At 42.7% G+C, this 16011-nt stretch overlaps 1 protein-coding gene across 1 annotated transcript; it reads left to right on the forward strand.

Annotated features, from left to right (window-relative positions):
- Window positions 1-1580: 1580 nt before the first annotated feature.
- SNAPC1 (small nuclear RNA activating complex polypeptide 1) lies at window positions 1581-12675 on the forward strand. Its single transcript, XM_030481371.1, has 10 exons — window positions 1581-2314; window positions 2955-3114; window positions 4349-4489; window positions 4965-5069; window positions 5727-5885; window positions 6889-6963; window positions 7621-7683; window positions 8749-8890; window positions 10237-10317; window positions 12153-12675. Exons 1-10 carry the CDS (start codon window positions 2130-2132, stop codon window positions 12185-12187), a joined length of 1146 nt encoding a protein of 381 aa, XP_030337231.1. The 5' UTR covers window positions 1581-2129; the 3' UTR covers window positions 12188-12675.
- The last annotated feature ends 3336 nt before the right edge of the window (window positions 12676-16011 follow it).

The raw sequence follows: 16011 nt of genomic DNA on the forward strand, positions 1-16011 counted from the left end.
AGCGTCATGACATGCAACCCCATCTGCCTTAGGAAAAGAGAGATTTCCATCTAGTATTTTTTGAACCACCATCTCTGAGAAATCACAATATTCACTGCATGCTAAAAATACAAAAATCAGAAAGCACACTGAGGCCTTACACATTCAGCATCACTCCAGAGCCAAGCTCCTCCGCTCCTTTTAAACTAAGGGATAGCTCCTGTAACTACATAGGGCTTGGCTTGACTAGTAAGTAATGACAAACTCGCTCCGTGACATGTCAATTATTAACTTGCTTGTGCTTTTAATCTGTAAGTCCATTGCAGGGGGAGTGCATTATAACTTTTCCCAACAGTGTTGGCATTCTATTTCAAAATCAGTACAATCTGTTGAAGACAGGGTCACGTACTGGAAGAATAGGGTCACTGCCCTGTGTCTCTAAATGTTAATCCAAATGAAAGATGAAAATGTCTTCTCAGAGAAAAGCCAAACCAAAACCCAGCAGGTGCAGCTATTCTTTCCCTGCAGCTGCTAAAACCTGTCCAGTTCATGTGCAACAGCTCTGCTAATGCTTCTGTTCCTATAATCGATGACAGTGGCAATCAGTGGTGCTTAAACACAACGCCTGTTTAGCTGATGGCCGTTCATTTATTTCTCATCGACAAAGGCTGCTGAAGGTTGTATTCCAGCAACCTTGAGGGAAATATAATAGACGTGAAAAGATGCTTTTGTGGAAGCTACTGTAACTGTAGGAGCCGATAGCTTTAAGCGCTCAACTTTAAGGAGCAACCTTTGACTCAATTAGTTGATGCTAATGGTGAATGGGAGAACATCACGATAGCAGAGCCAGCAGAATTTAGAATTCATTTTGCAGTGCATGGTTATTTGGGAAAGCGAAATGTGAATTTTTGACCTGATCACATCGCGAAACTCCTGCAGGTTTAAATACCCCGAAGGCAGCACGCAACGCACCATCCCACACATTCCGTACTTTCTCTACATGCCGTTTCCACTCGCCGAGGTTCCCCCGGCGCAGGGACAACGTCCCACAAGCCCAGCTCGCAGACCGCCTCACCCTATGGGAGCGGACCCGCTCTCCCCGCGGCTAACGCCGTCGCCCAGCCCCGCTCCCACGGGAGCGGACCGCAGGCTGCCCGCAGCCCGTCTCCGGCCAAGCCCCGGCCGCAGACGCGATTCCGCCAGTGGGCGCCCATAGCGGCAACGACACCTCGAAACCGGAGCCCCGTCCCCGAACCCCCATGGGAACTGCTGGACGGCTGCGGGGCTTCCCAGGGAAGACAGCACCGACGCCCCGCTTCCCCACAACGCACCTCTTTGCCGCCCCGGGGCTCGCCCGCCTCGCCGGTACCGCAGGTCTGTACTCACTCGGGGCGCGGGGGCTCTCCAGCGCTCCGCTCTGCTCCTCTCCGCAGCCGCCTCGGCCGCCGCTCACCCCTACGTGCGCGGGGCAGGAGAGCCCCCCCGCCCGCTCCGCGCCGCCGGCGAGGCCGCACCCACCCACCCTACGTGCGGCTCGGCAGCCGCGGCCCCCTCCCCGCCCGCCCGGCTCGCCCCGGCCGCCTACGTGTGTCCGTGCATGCGGGGAGCGGGCGGCACGCTGCCCTCAGCCCGGGGTGGGAGGGGGCAGCCACCGGCGGATTCGCTGCCCGCCGCGCCCGCTCAGGTGGAAACGTGGCTTCCCGCAGCCGCCGAGCCCCGCGGGCAGCGCCGGGAGGCGGGCGACCACCGCACCGGCCCTCGGCAGCGGGGCGCAGGCCGGCCGGCAGCAGCCCTTCGCGGGTACATCTGCCCGGCAGCGTGGCGGCGCCTCACGTCCCCACGGCCGCGAAGCGCGGGCGCACCGAGCCCCGCCGCTCCCGGGCCTGCCGCCCTGCGGGACGGCCAGCTCCCTGCGGCGCTTCCGCTGGGGACAGCGGCGGAGCCCGCCGGCATCCCTGGGCTCCCTGACCGAACTCTCGCCTCCCCTTGGGCTGGTTCCGACTGCGCCCCCGGGCCAGCCCAGGGGCGCGCTGGTCGGAGGGACCGTTCTGCCGACGGGCTACGGTCACCCGCCTTGGCGGGGGCGAGACGGACACCGGGGCGGAACAGCCCCTGCCGCTCCGGAGCAACCGCGGCAGCAGGCAGCGCGCATGCGCGGGACGCGCCGCACAGGCGCCCTGGGGAGGTGGTTGTGTGGCGGCGGCGGGATGAGCTCGGTGCCGGGGCTGCAGGCGGACTGTGAGGAGCTGCTCGGTGCCTTCCAGGAGGCCGACACCGTCCGGTTCGAGCGCTTCGCCGAGCTGTGGCGGGAGCGCCGCTTCCACACTATCTTCTAGTGAGTGAGGAGGCCCGGTGGGCCTACCCGTCCCCGGGCCGTCTCTGCCGCGGCCTGCCCGCTGCGAGCCGCCCTTAGCGGCACTGGGTCCGGCCGCCCCTTCGGGCCCTCTGCCTCTGCCCGCCTCAGGGAGCCCGTCCTCTCTCTCCCAAAGCCCACAGCCCCCCGGTGCTGAGTTTGCCCCGCGGTACTACGGGGGACCTTGAAGGGGTATGCTGGTGAGCCGGGTTTCTTTAAGGCATGGCGTTTGGGAGAGGTTTGCCTGGCCGGTGTGTAGGTAAATGGCAGTGAAACATCGGTCCCTGTGTGATACTGAAAACCAGTTATTAGTTCAATTTATTTTGTGCATTAGTAATGCATGATTTGAACACTGACACCTTGGAGCTTGATGTAGTCCTCGTGAGATGAGAAAATGATTGGTGGATGTTGCATTTTTCACTTTAAATCAAATTTAACACAGAATTTTATGCAGTACTCTCTGAGAGCTTAAGGTCTGGTTGACTTTAAAGACTTCCCAGGATTTTGGCCCTATGATAACAAGTTTTAAAATATCTAAAGCATATTTCAGCATTATGGATTTTCTGAAGCCTGCACTTTCATATTTACTTGGTTTAACTTGCTTCCCTTTTGTTTACTTTAGTGGCAGAATAAGAGCTTTGGAGAGGAATAAGCTCACAAAGAAGACTTTAGAACTGGCACAGCAGTACTTCTTGCCCCCATACGCTTTCCAGATTCGAGTTGGTGCTCTGTACCTTTTGTACGGGCTCTATAGTACACAGCTTTGTCAGCCAAAACAAAAGGTAATTATTGTTGATGTTTTATTCTCAGGAGTTATTAGGTGTTTTACACCTAGTAACTCCTGAGAGTTACTAGGAGCCTTGTCTACTTTCTCATTATAGATGGGTAGAGCATTTCCTCTCACTTTGTTAAAATAAAAATATATGGAACCAGATGGTCTCTTTGGAAAAGGTAGCCTTTCAAACACCTTTGGGCTTGAGAACTTATGGGCTGGTGACTAAAATATTGCTTATGCCTGCTAAATTGTAGCTGTGGTCTCGGATATCTTGTTTACCATATAGGAAGCTGTTCTCTGTTCAGAAATGAAGACAACTGTCTTTCAAAATGGGAACAGAGGATGTGCTCATCAGCTGTACAGTGAACTCCATTGCGGCCTCAGTTATTCTTCAGAATTTCAACATAATGAAGACTGGCTGAATTATTTACAGAAGCGGAATTCGTAAATAGGTTGAAAGGGTGAAAGCCTGAATGGCATGCCTCCTTGCTTCTTTTAGGGCAGCAGACCAATATATAAAGGAGTTGGAAACAGCGCAAGAAGTGGTTTACTTGGAAACTCTGTGATGTCTGTTGTGCGCATATGCACAATTGAGTCCAGATTCTTTAAGTAAGAAACTGAAGTTTAAGTAGTCTACAGGGATGCCATTATGTCTTATATCTTGATTTCAGAGAAGTCAGTACCTTTCATGGCGACAAATTTACACAATTTTAAAACCATTACAATATACCAACTAGTAGAGAGTATAGGGCTTATTAAAGAAGCTGAAAGAAAATGAGGTGGGCAGAATAGATGTGAGAGGAACAAAGCAAGAAATACTGGAGAGATGCTTTCACAGGCATTTCACTGGCAGCAAACCATGGTACAAGTATTGTTTCCTGATACTTAGCACATGGGAGTCTCCTCTCCTGGCTGTGTATTGTTTTTCAGACACTTCAGAATGTGAAGAATTAACTTTTTCAAGTGTCAAAAAGGACTTGTGTTCCATGTCACTGTCGAAGAAAGCTATAGAGAGAATATTTAGCACATCAGTATAATAAGCTTATCTGCATAACGTCTTGATAGTAATAACAAACGATATAGTAGGATCCTTTCTGTAGTTCTGTGATCATGCGACATGCTACGCCCTAGACATCCAAGTATTGTGTCTAGTATAACATGATCACAGTTGTCAGCTGAATTAATTTTTATTTGTTGAAATATGCAGGTTGGTATGATAATACGTAACTGTTTTGTTGCAGATCAGAATTGCGCTCAAGGATTGGCCCGAAATCCATAGATTTCAACAGGATCTGATAAACTCCCAGCATTATGACGCAGCATACATCTTTAGGATGCTGCGACTCGCCAGAGCATTCCATTTCACAGCAATGCCAAAGCTAGTGAGTTATTACATTTATTACATTAACAACTTACCATTTTTAATAAAATGTCTTCAGCTCTCAATGGCTAACAGTTCAGTAGCACTCGTATTTAGTTTAGCTTTAAGGCTGTGTTGTAATGTCTTGCTTTCTTGCTTTAAGTAGCTAGGTGCGTGACGTGAAGCTTGAAGGATGTTTGAATGTAGCGTGCTTCTCGCCTGGAAGTATTTTTTCGGTATCTAATGTTCTTACTATAATTGAGATGTCTTATCATAGTGGAAATGAGTCTGGGTGCTGAGTTACATTATTGACTAGGGAATATTTTTTGAAAAACGCTGACTCCAAGCACTTGACAGTAAAGCTGCATATTACCGCTGATGAGATGGTTTTATGCCCTTCAGCATCTCTTGATTGTTGGATATGCAGTAAGAATTCTTAAGAGGAGGTGGCATCTTATGTGTGCTTTTAGGTTACTAAACATTATCTCTTGCTTTAGCTAAACTACAGAACTAAGAAGAAGATTCAGGAAAATGAATTTAAAGAAGAATTTAAGGAGCCAAGTAACAGAGTGAACAGCCTCATCACTAATGATGTATTGGAGGTACATACTTTTAAACTACAGATTAATCAGTAGGGCTTGTTTTGTCTTTCTCATGTTGTCCAAGAGGCACAGCTTCTCTAATTAGCACAATCTTGTCCTTTGTAAGTCTTCTTATGGAATGCAGACTAGGGTAATAGCCTTAAATTTTATAAAAAATGGAGTAATTCAAGCCAGGTGTAAGTTCTATTGCTCATTATTACCCAGTAATAGATCTTTGTTTACAGGTTTTTCCAGTTGCTGCTACCCAACACCAACCTTACCAGTCAGTAAGGTTGACTACAGTGGTGCAAAAATCAGCAGGGTGAGAAGACCTGTTTCCTCGAAAGGAAGAAGTAAAATACTTCCTCCAAAGAAATGAAAATAGACTATCATATCAGAGTGAATCCTCTGTGAACACTGATCCCGAGTATCACTGAGACTTCCTTATTGGTTTGAATACTGCAAAGATACTCTTTCTTCAGTGCTAGGTAGCAGTATTGCTAAGCTCCCTGAAACTGAACTGATCTAGACAGAATCTGTTTCTAAAATTCTTGCTAGTTCAATGGTCTCTATAGAATGGTTTATATAAGCCTGGGTTTGTTCATTGAGGACTAATACTGCTTTATTGCTGGAATGTTATTTTTTTTTCTCTGAAAAGAGCCTCTCTCTTATTTTTAGGAACTGATGAATATTCATGACCACTATCAGAAAATGAAGTGTGTCATTTCAGCTGACAAATCTCAGCCAGACAAGGCCCTGAGCTTGATAAAAGATGATTTTGTAGCTACTCTTAAAGATATAACCTTGGAACATCAGGAGTGGCAGCAGAACAGAACGGTAGGTAATATCTACCATTATGCTGTAGCAGCTTAACAGATTTTGTGAACATAAGAACTGTCTTTCTTAGTGTAATTACCTGTGAGCATGCTTTGCAAATCTCAGACTTAAGTAGAAGGAATTGTAACACTGAAGACATGGAATGATCCTGCCCCTCTACTCTGCTCTTGTGAGACCCCACTTGGAGTACTGCGTACAGTTCTGGTGTCCTCAACATAAAAAGGACATGGAGCTGTTGGAGCGAGTCCAGAGGAGGGCCACGAGGATGATAAGAGGGCTGGAGCACCTCCCATATGAAGACAGGCTGAGAGAGTTGGGGCTGTTCAGTCTGGAGAAGAGAAGGCTGCGTGGTGACCTCATAGCAGCCTTCCAGTATCTGAAGGGGGTCTACAAGGATGCTGGGGAGGGACTCTTCCTTAGGGACTGTAGTGGTAGGACAAGGGGTAATGGGTTCAAACTTAAACAGAGGAAGTTTAGATTAGATATAAGGAAGAAGTTCTTTACAGTGAGGGGTGGTGAAGCACTGGAATGGGTTGCCCAGGGAGGCTGTGGATGCTCCATCCCTGGCGGTGTTCAAGGCCAGGTTGGACAGAGCCTTGAGCCACATGGTTTAGGGCAAGGTGTCCCTGCCCATGGCAGGGGGGTTGGAACTAGATGATCTTAAGGTCCTTTCCAACCCTTACGATTCTATGATTCTATGAATGAGTAAAGCCCTAGGCAGAGTTATGGTATGGGGTGAAGGACATGGAATGTGGTACTGCCTCCATGTTAGCGTAAATGACTGCTGAGGGGTAAGCCCTGGAAAATGTGACTTATGGGTGGTATTAGAATAACTATAGGAAGTACCTCCGTAACACTTACTCTTGGATCAAGGAAAGGCCATAGCATAAGATCAATGAAGAAAATAGGCGTGTGTGTAAATACTTGTTTTGTTTTTCACAATTCTTCGGTTTTAGCTGCCTTGTATATGACAGAGGCATATACTTTTCTTTTTCTCCCCCAGAAATTATTCCTAAATGCTGAAGAAACTGATGAAATGCCAAATAAAAAGGAAGAAGGGAATTTGCTAGAATCAGAGGTAAGAAAAATTAACTAGTTGGCTACAATGCGCAAGGCAAATCTGATAGTTTTTTGACTTCAAATCACAGGCTTAGCAGTGTATGTTAGGGCTTGATAGTGTCAAAGAAAGTTCCAGGAATAGCTAGTGGGGCTGGTTGGTTTTGTTTTTAAATTGGATTGTTTTCTGTTAATCTTCGAGCATTCGCTGCTGTGATAGTTCTTAGATGCTCATAGTAAAAAAATCCCTTTCAGGTAAGGAGGGGAAGAGCTGCATGTTCTTGATCAAACTTTTTATGGTTCCTGGAGTTTCATCTAAATGCAAGACCCATTTTTTTTTATGCTGTAGAATTATCTCTGTTGTTGTACTTACCTGCTTATTTCACATTTGAATTTGAGTAAGATGCGAAGTTTTAAATTTAATTTTCTTCTCCTGGCTTTGTAACAATGAAGACTATCAAAATTATGCTCTGTCTTTTTAATGAAATTTGAAATGTATTTGTTTGTTTGTTTGTTTTATTAAAGTAACAGTTTAGCAGCATTCAAATAATATAGAACTAGTTACAGAATAACGGTAGTGAGCTATTGCTCAAGTGATTGTCTGATGTGGTATTTCATTTAAATATTGCTATAATAGAGTATGAAAACTTTTTCTGACTGATCTCTTGTTTCTTTGCAGGGTTCTGAAAGAGCAAATGCTTTGGCTAGGATCAAATACAAGTCTTACTCTGCAGTTGCTGAGGTTGGTACAAAATTTGAGGGTTGGGGTGTATTTGTTTTAAACTGGTATGTAGTGAGTTATTACATTAATGACTTACCATTTTAAATAAAACTTACTTTAAATGTAAGTGCTGAATCAGAAAGGAATGAGTTAAAATTGTGCTCTTTAATTCAATCTTTAAATGTTCTAGTTTTCCTAAGACATTGGGGAAACCTGCAGCTCTTACTGTTCCTGTTAGATTTATGGTAACAGTGCAGATATGGTCTATGCTTGGGGGATTTTCATTTACAAGGTATCTTTTAATGTCTATGCTCAGTTAAGTAGATGGAATTTTAAGTAGATGGAATAAAAATACTTGCAAGTTTAATCACTCAAATTCCTTGAAGCTTAGACATTGGAATCTCCAAAGATGCTTGTGAAAATGGATCTTGGGGGTTTACAGTCAGTTGGAAGTTCTTGGAAACATTGTGTCCTGAGATCAGCTGTAACAATTATTTTTCTCCCTCTTAGTAGCTGGTGCAGTGCAGTTATTTTTTCAGTAAGTGCTACTTGAAAAATATTGTTGATTTGTCTTTTTTATAGCAGGCCTATCAGAAACATCAAAACTTTGCTTGTCTATTAAAATCTCATATTGAAAAATGCACTATTAAATGAAACAGAGCTCTTGAATGTATAACACTCCAGACTTGTGAACAGGCAGCTTTCTAGGCACCTAAGCAAAATATGACAGTAAGGAGGCTTTATGGTGCAGCAGTTTTCGAACGTATTTCTTCTGCTTGCACACAGTGGTGTCCAACATGGTGTAGGCTGATGCCAGCAGAGAGTGGTTTGAAGATAAATGAATGTTTCATTGCCTGAATTTAAGCGATACACCCATTAAATCTTAGAAGCACGTTGTCTTGTTAAAACTGAAGAACAGTAACTGGTGGGAATCCACCCCCACACCTTCCATCCCTTCTTCCACCCTGACATGGAAGTTCATGCTGTGGTCCTTGCTGATTCGTAAAGTACTGGGTGACATACAGTAATATCTGGCTGTAGAAGTTTAGCTTTTTTGTATCATTCATATGTATGTTTGGCTTCTAGGCTTCCAAATCCAGAAGACATCGACAAGTAAAACTGGAATCTTCTGAACCAGGATCGAATTATGGGAAATCTCCAAGCCGAAGTAAAAAAACCAGTAGGAGACCACAGCTAGCAAGGAAAAGAGATTCTTCAGAAATTAAAGGTATTTCTACATTGCATTTGTGAACCTGGAGTAACTGCAAAAGTTTATCCATTGCTTTGCTAGCTGAGGTGGCTGGGTTAAATTTTACTGACGATTAGTAGAGGTAGAAGATTAAAGAAATATTTTGTGATACCAGTATGTAATCAAACTTTGTCTGTTTTCCAGAGTTTGGTTAGGTTTCTACCTAACAATGTGATTACATGCAATTTCTTGTTAATCTGAAGTCTCTCTCATACACATACACTTCTGCTGATTTTTCTCTGGAAAGGCTTGACCTTGGGGAAGCATGTCCTGTTCATGCTTCATTTTTCCTGTTGCCATATAATGGACATACTAGAGATTAAAAGGTGTGTCAGTTTCTTCTTCCGACAGATAGCTTCTACTTTAGAAGCTATCTTTTTGATGAAAATCAGCCTATCTGGTAATTTTCATAGTTCATGCTATTTTCATGAAATCCAAAGTAAACCTTGCCTCTTTCTATTCTAATACTTCTGAAGAGAAAATGATATTGATGCCTTAATGACAATGATTGCTTTGTAAGACTAGTACATCACTGTCTTAACGCTATCACATCTGTCATTCTCCTTCCATCTGGTATTTATTTTGTCCTTTTGTTACTGAAATTTTTAGTACTTCCATGTGAACACAAATCTTTTGTCAATAACTCATGTAGTTTCAAAACTCTCTTCCAATTGTTAGTCTCAGTATTGCAATTATTACATTATAACAGTTCCAGACTTACCTAGTTTGTAGCTAGACTTAACTTTTCTCATCTTGATGGGAGGGTTTTTTATACACCCATGACTACTTGTTTCTTTTTTGATTCTGTTCTGTAATTCTTTTTTTTTCTTCCGAGCATTATAATTTTAGCTAGGAATAAAAATAAGTTTAAGGAGCAAACTTCTTAAAAACAGCTTTTAAACTGACAGAAGTTTCACACAAGGATTTCACACACAGGGATTTCATTTCAAAGTTCCAAACTCTTTTCTGACTTGCTTAGCTTCTCCCAGAAAAAAAACTTACTGAAAAAGTACATCCCTCTTCAGATGTGAGCATTACACAATGTTGTCTTTGCTTCATTTTAAAACAGTAGATGAAGTGTTGAAGAGGAATAAGGGCATTTTGAGTTATGTCTGGACTGAGTTGATGATTAATGCACTTTACACTTGTAGTGTTAATTCCTTGTTATTGAAGGTTTCTTTAGTGAGCTGTGACACATAGGTGTTTTTCTATAGCCTTTGACTAGAAAGTCAAGAGAGCAGCAAGTGAACAGTCTTTTAACTGTGGGACCTGAGATGTAGAAGCAAAAAAAGATGACTGTGTTTTTCCTAAATACCTGTGTACAGGTGACATGCAGGTGGCAAAGGAAACTGTTACTCAGCATATTGGGATGCCTATAATCACAGAAGAAAACTCAGATGAAGAAGGTACAATGATTGAAATTCTAACAAACCAGTGACTTGGGTTTTAATAGTTCTCTGCATGCTACATTTTTCTGAAACTAAAGCTGATATTTTGGACCATGTGTTGCTGCCTTGCAATATCTGGATTAGTTTTAGCCTGTAAATTGTAGCATGAAAATTGAAACTTTGATTTGAGTCTTTGTGCACACACGGTGGCAAAATCCCGAGAGTCATGTTTTTCAACATAGATTTCATTATAGTGCGTTCAGAGTTAAAACTGGTCGAGTTAAAAGGAGACATACTCTTCTGTAATAAAGTCTGTCTTAAAGAGTTACAAGGTGTAGGGAAAAGTGGGGTTTTTTTGTCTTTTCCCACTCACAGAAGATACCTATTCTGGTAGCTCTGGGAATTTATGTAGCCTGCCCCTCAAGGTCAGAATAGCCCTCGCTGCTTCAACTTTGTGGAAGTGAGGGAACATTGAAGTTTCCCGTCTAGCCTTGGTTTCAGCTGGGCAGTGATTCAAGGATTATGCTCCAGTAGACATGTACAGTAACAGTGTCCTCTGCTGTATTAGAAGTTGTCTGACATAGTTGGGATAGGATTCTGGGGACTGCAGCAGAAGAGTGGATGATTTTTCTATCACTCACATTATTAGAAATGATGTAATTTTTATTTGGAAGCAATGGTAAAGCAGGTTTCTCAAAGCTGATGATGGAGTTGCTCTGAGAAGCATCAAATGCATGTAGTACAAATTGAGGTTTTAGATGATCTTGAACTGCTCTGCAACTTGGAAGCTTCAGGGTCTGTTCTCAGTACTGCTTGAGGAGAACATAAGCACCATGGAAGAGACGCTGCATCCTCTTTATCTCGAGGTACCTTATTTAGCTGTGCTCTGGAAAGAGCCAGGGTACTGCTTTGCTGCCATGTCTCAGAGGTGGGTAGTGTTCATGGGAGAGGAGCTGGCCATCTAAAGGCATGATTTCTACTGACAGTTCTAGCTAGTCTAATACTAGCTTAGTCTTGCTTACAGAGTGGAAGGCAGACTTGATAGACCAGAGGTTGTGGTTCTTAACCTGAAAGAGTAGGATTTACTTGGGTTACTAGTAACTTCTGGAAAGCTTTAATGACATAGATAAGTATAAGGGAGTATATCCTTCAGAGTTAATTTACTATCCAAAATTTTATGTAGTGGAAGGATATTTCATACAAGGGAGCATAGTAACTATTAAAATACATTTGTAGTGAGGTAGCACATTTATATTTGCTCTTTTTAAAAGCAAAAGAGTCCCTTGTAATACTGGAATGAGATTGCATTCTCTGATCACCTTAGTTGTAGACAATGTGAATTCATTCAATTTTAAATGGTTGTATTGAAGTCACAATGGTGCATTTAGCATTTAATACTATATTTACTTATCCTTCAAGATGTTGTGGACAAAAAGTTTCTTACGTTCTCCGTTTCTCAGAATTTGCCAGCAAATTCTGAGGCATTAAGAATACCCCTAAGAAATCTCTTCAAGTATTTTGTACTTAATTTTCTGAGTATTCAATTTGTCAAACTAAAAATGAAATCTTGAAGGTGTTCATGAGAAGCAGAAAGCTCTGAAGATTGAATAAGTTTTGAAGTACAGTATTTTGTTCATCAGTGGAATTGTAATTGATACTTTGATAATGTGCTGTAGAATCCAGAAAGATGATTTTTTTTTTATATTTAAAACAATGGGAGAGGAATTGGGAGGGGGTCTCGAGCTCATCTAATTCATTTCCTTTGTTGGGCAGAATTAATTCTACTTTAATAATTCCCATGAAGGAAGACAGATTGAAAAGCTTGTCAGAAAAATCTCTTTATTTCCTTTCAGAAGTGTCTCTCCCGAAGAGGAAAAGAAGATGTTAGAGGATCCAGTTGGAGATCTAATCACTAATATTAATTTTAATGACAAAATGTTAGTGTTGGAGGTAACACAAAGTGCTTGTTCTGGATGTCTTTGAACACACAACAAGAAATGTCTGGGACCAGAACTACAGGTGATGCTGGAATACTGGTAGTGACTGGTATACCTTAGCTGCCTCTTGCTATGGCCCCTGCTGCCTTTATTCACCTGGTGAATGCTTCTTGTGAGAGACAAAGCTGCTGTGCTCTGTTTTGGATGGAAAGAGAACATGGTTGCTTGTTGTATTTAGTTTGTACAATGTGAGTTATCACTTGGAACTCATATTGATCTGCAATGATGGTTTTAGCTGAGACTGTAAAAGAACAGCTCACAATATTTCCCCATATGAGACATGTTTGTAATCTTTTGTCTCTGAACATAAAATTAAGGTTATTGACTGTTGAAAATTAGTACAATAAATTATTTTTCACAGTTTACTTGCTCCATTTTATAATGTGTAACTTCAGCAATGTTTATTGTGGTTTGATCCCACAGGTGTAGGAAATGAACTTGGTGATAAGCCTTTTACTGTACTCTGTCTCCAGCAGATCTGGAATCATTGTGTATTCAAATGAAGAAATGTGTTATTAATTCTGCAGATGACCCTAAGCTGTACAAGGCCAGGACTGGAATTCAAAATTATCTTTATAAACTGGAGAGGCATGGAAGAAGCTGATACTTATGTTTTTCTGTTACCAGCTCAAACTCATCCTGCCTCTATGCATTTCTGCTCCTAATTTTTGGCAAGCAAATACAAGAAACATGAAGAGACCTCTTAAGAAAAACTTAACCAGACTTTCTTGGTCAGTATTTTCTGCTCATCTTAATGCAGTTAGGATCCTGTTGGTAATGCTGTGTTTGTCAGTTTTATCAATTCCAGCTGCTGCTTTGGGTGTGGGTCTAAGAGAAGCTTTCTAGTATCCTCACATTGCAGGGAATGGATAGCAGGAGTGGTGTAATAGTGAGCAATGTGATGATGAGATGCAATGGAACACTTGAACATCTTTTTGGCTAAAAAAGATACAGAGGAAGAGGGAAAGTTCTTTCTAGCAGTTAGTGGGACTACAACTTCAAATTCATAATTTCTTGTGAGTTTCTTCACTTTGGAAGTTGCTTAAGGATGAACTTTACAGCACCAATCCTCTTCTGCTGTTTCTAGGCACCAAGGTTAAGTTAGGTCTTCCAGCTACATGGTACTGGGTTCTTCCCTTGAAGAGAAACTTGAAAGTGACTTCTCTTCTTCTATTTCCCTCCAACTTGCAGGTATCTTTCTCAAGGAAGCTAGAGAGAGAGATTAAACCTAGCTACAAAAGCTTATTTTTTACTTTCTTGACAGGCTATTTTCAACTAAATTCCCTGCACCCACTTCTAAAAATGATTTGCAAATCCACATTGGAAGCATGCAAAGGCTTGACTAGGCTCAAAAATGGGTGTAATGTTGTAATTATGAAAGCAAGCATTCCTTAATTTGTTTATAAAATTACACAGATGTAAAATGAAAGTTATGCTAAAGGATAGACTTAGAACTGCTGACTGTGTGCAGTGGTAATAGTTTAAAATGGTAATCCTGAGAATTTAGAGGCAGCTGTAAGCAAAGTTTCATAATTTTGGTGTAATCTTAAAAATAAATCCCTTGCTGTAGTGTGATGGGCAATTACAGACTTTTACGAACAGGAGAGGGACTTCCTAAAATGCTTAGTTGAAGCAAGCAGCTGTCATTAAAAAACAAACAAACAAAACTACTTCTCCCCCCCATACAGTAAATCTAGACTTCCAAGAATACTGTTCTCTAGGTTCTAACTTCTCTTCTGGTTGTAGCCTCAGCTACGACTATAGTAGTTGAAGGCTGCAAGGAAACTTCGTGTCTGTAACGCCAGCCTAACTTCCAGCTGACCTGGTGGATAGAAGTGAGGCAATGTGACAGGGTGTATCTGGATGTTGTTACAGTTTTCGTAAACAAATTAGAGACATATGGTTTGGCTGAAACTTCTCTGAGATGGATACACAACTGAGTGAAGAATTACATTCATTGCTTTGGCAAAGCTAAAGGATCCTCCAAGTGGAGGTTTGAGCTACTGCTGTGCAATGTTGACAAGTACAATGTGGGTGATGAAAAGCAGAATAAACTTAAAACAGTTATAGGTGACATCAGTTTAGAAACCGTTTAAGTGGAAGACATTTTCCAGTCTAATTTTTATTCTTATAATGGGAGAAATCAACAAGGTCTCATTTAGTAAAGGTAAGCGCAGAGGGCTGTGCTTGGAAGGACAGATTAGATGAAAATGCCAGCTTGGGAATGCTTGTGTGAGCATCTGTTCTCAATCTGCAGGTTTTTGCAGCCCTGAAACCGAAGGTGGATCAGCAATATGGGGGTGATGTGACAACTTCCAAATGCCATGGATGGCAGTGGTGATCCGTGTTGTGTATAATTTGGGGAGGATGCAGACATCACCTCTAGAATCATTAGAGAACCCTAAAAAAAAGGTCCACAAGTAGAAAACTGGTAGAGAGTTTAGCCTGGAAAAGAAAGGGTTTGAGAGTGAGTATTAACAGTGTAATGGTCTTTACAGCTTTGAAATACATGTTTATGCGAATGGTGATTGTTCTCCATGTTCACTGAGGTAGAGCTATACAATTTGCAGCAACATTAATTTACTTAATAAGAGATTTTTTGAAGTTAAGTAAACAGTTTGGTGTTACAACAAACAGCAGAATCACTTTCACTGTCGAAGTTCAAAACAATGTTGGAAAAACATGAGTTGTGGTGCTCTGAGGTAGACCTAGTCCTGCTTTGGAGACCAGAGATAGACTAGAGATTCATTCTAGTATCATACTTGTGTATTTTACATAACAGGACCCTATGCAGAGAGTTTATATTCTCATCACGCATGCATAGCAAATTCTTCAAATGACACAGATATTTTATCTCTTCTTTTCTGGCATGTTTCATTTTAAAGTTCATTCTGCTTCTGCAGTTGCCCATTCATGTTTTATAAAGCTTGCTGCATGGATCTGGCTTCCTCACCCCATTTTCATCTTTGTCCTCAAATCTGGGCATCCAGTTAAGCCTGGTATGGAATACTTCCTTCCTCCATGTGTACGCAGGCCAACACTTGGAAGTAGAACTGCAGGAACTTCGGGAACTTCATGAGCTACAAGGGATTGACAAATGTGCCAAAACTCTGTCTTGCTCCTAGTGCTTCAGGACTTGGGTCAGTATTCTCTATGCTGGCTGCAATAGAAACATGCAAAGCAAACTTGTCTTGCAACAGCTTGAGCTTTCTGTAACAGACCCCAAACTGCTTCCTCTTTAGTCATAAACCTGGATATGGAGAATAATAGAGGACATACAGGCCACCCATCAGCTGCTAAAGGTTATTTGAGATTGGGAGTAACTTGTTTGTTTAGAAGGGAGTTTTGTATGTGTGATGAAAAATGAAGCAGCATTTGAATCTTAGCGACAGGCTCAGTGCCACCTGCTGTGTCTCTAGATGAGTTTTTGACCCAGGGCTGTGTGTTGACCATGTCCCCCGAAGCTAGGGTGGAGCTGGCTGTCATATTTCATGCAGGCTACTAACTGGTCATCACAGGCCTGAGGACTCGCTAAGAGATGGCACAACGTTTTGTACGGCGGTGTGAAGCAGCTTACCACCCCAAGCTGGGTCTGCACCCCAAGACGTTCCACGGGGTCCCGCCGGTGCCGATGCGCCCGGGCTGTGCCGCCTTCCGCGCTGTCCCCCCGCCCGACCCGACCCGACCCGACCCACCCCGGGCAGCGCTCGCCGGC

This window comes from Strigops habroptila, chromosome 4, assembly GCF_004027225.2.
Source record: "Strigops habroptila isolate Jane chromosome 4, bStrHab1.2.pri, whole genome shotgun sequence".
NCBI classification, from domain to species: Eukaryota; Metazoa; Chordata; class Aves; order Psittaciformes; family Psittacidae; genus Strigops; species Strigops habroptila.

What these genes read in the sequence shown, in the direction of transcription:
- SNAPC1 (XM_030481371.1), top strand. Translation starts at nt 2,130, where the DNA reads ATGCGCGGGACGCGCCGCACAGGCGCCCTGGGGAGGTGGTTGTGTGGC. An exon ending in AGTGGCAGCAGAACAGAACG is followed by an intron (nt 5,886 to 6,888) that starts GTAGGTAATATC and finishes TTTCTCCCCCAG; the next exon opens with AAATTATTCCTAAATGCTGA. An exon ending in AGAAAACTCAGATGAAGAAG is followed by an intron (nt 10,318 to 12,152) that starts GTACAATGATTG and finishes ATTTCCTTTCAG; the next exon opens with AAGTGTCTCTCCCGAAGAGG.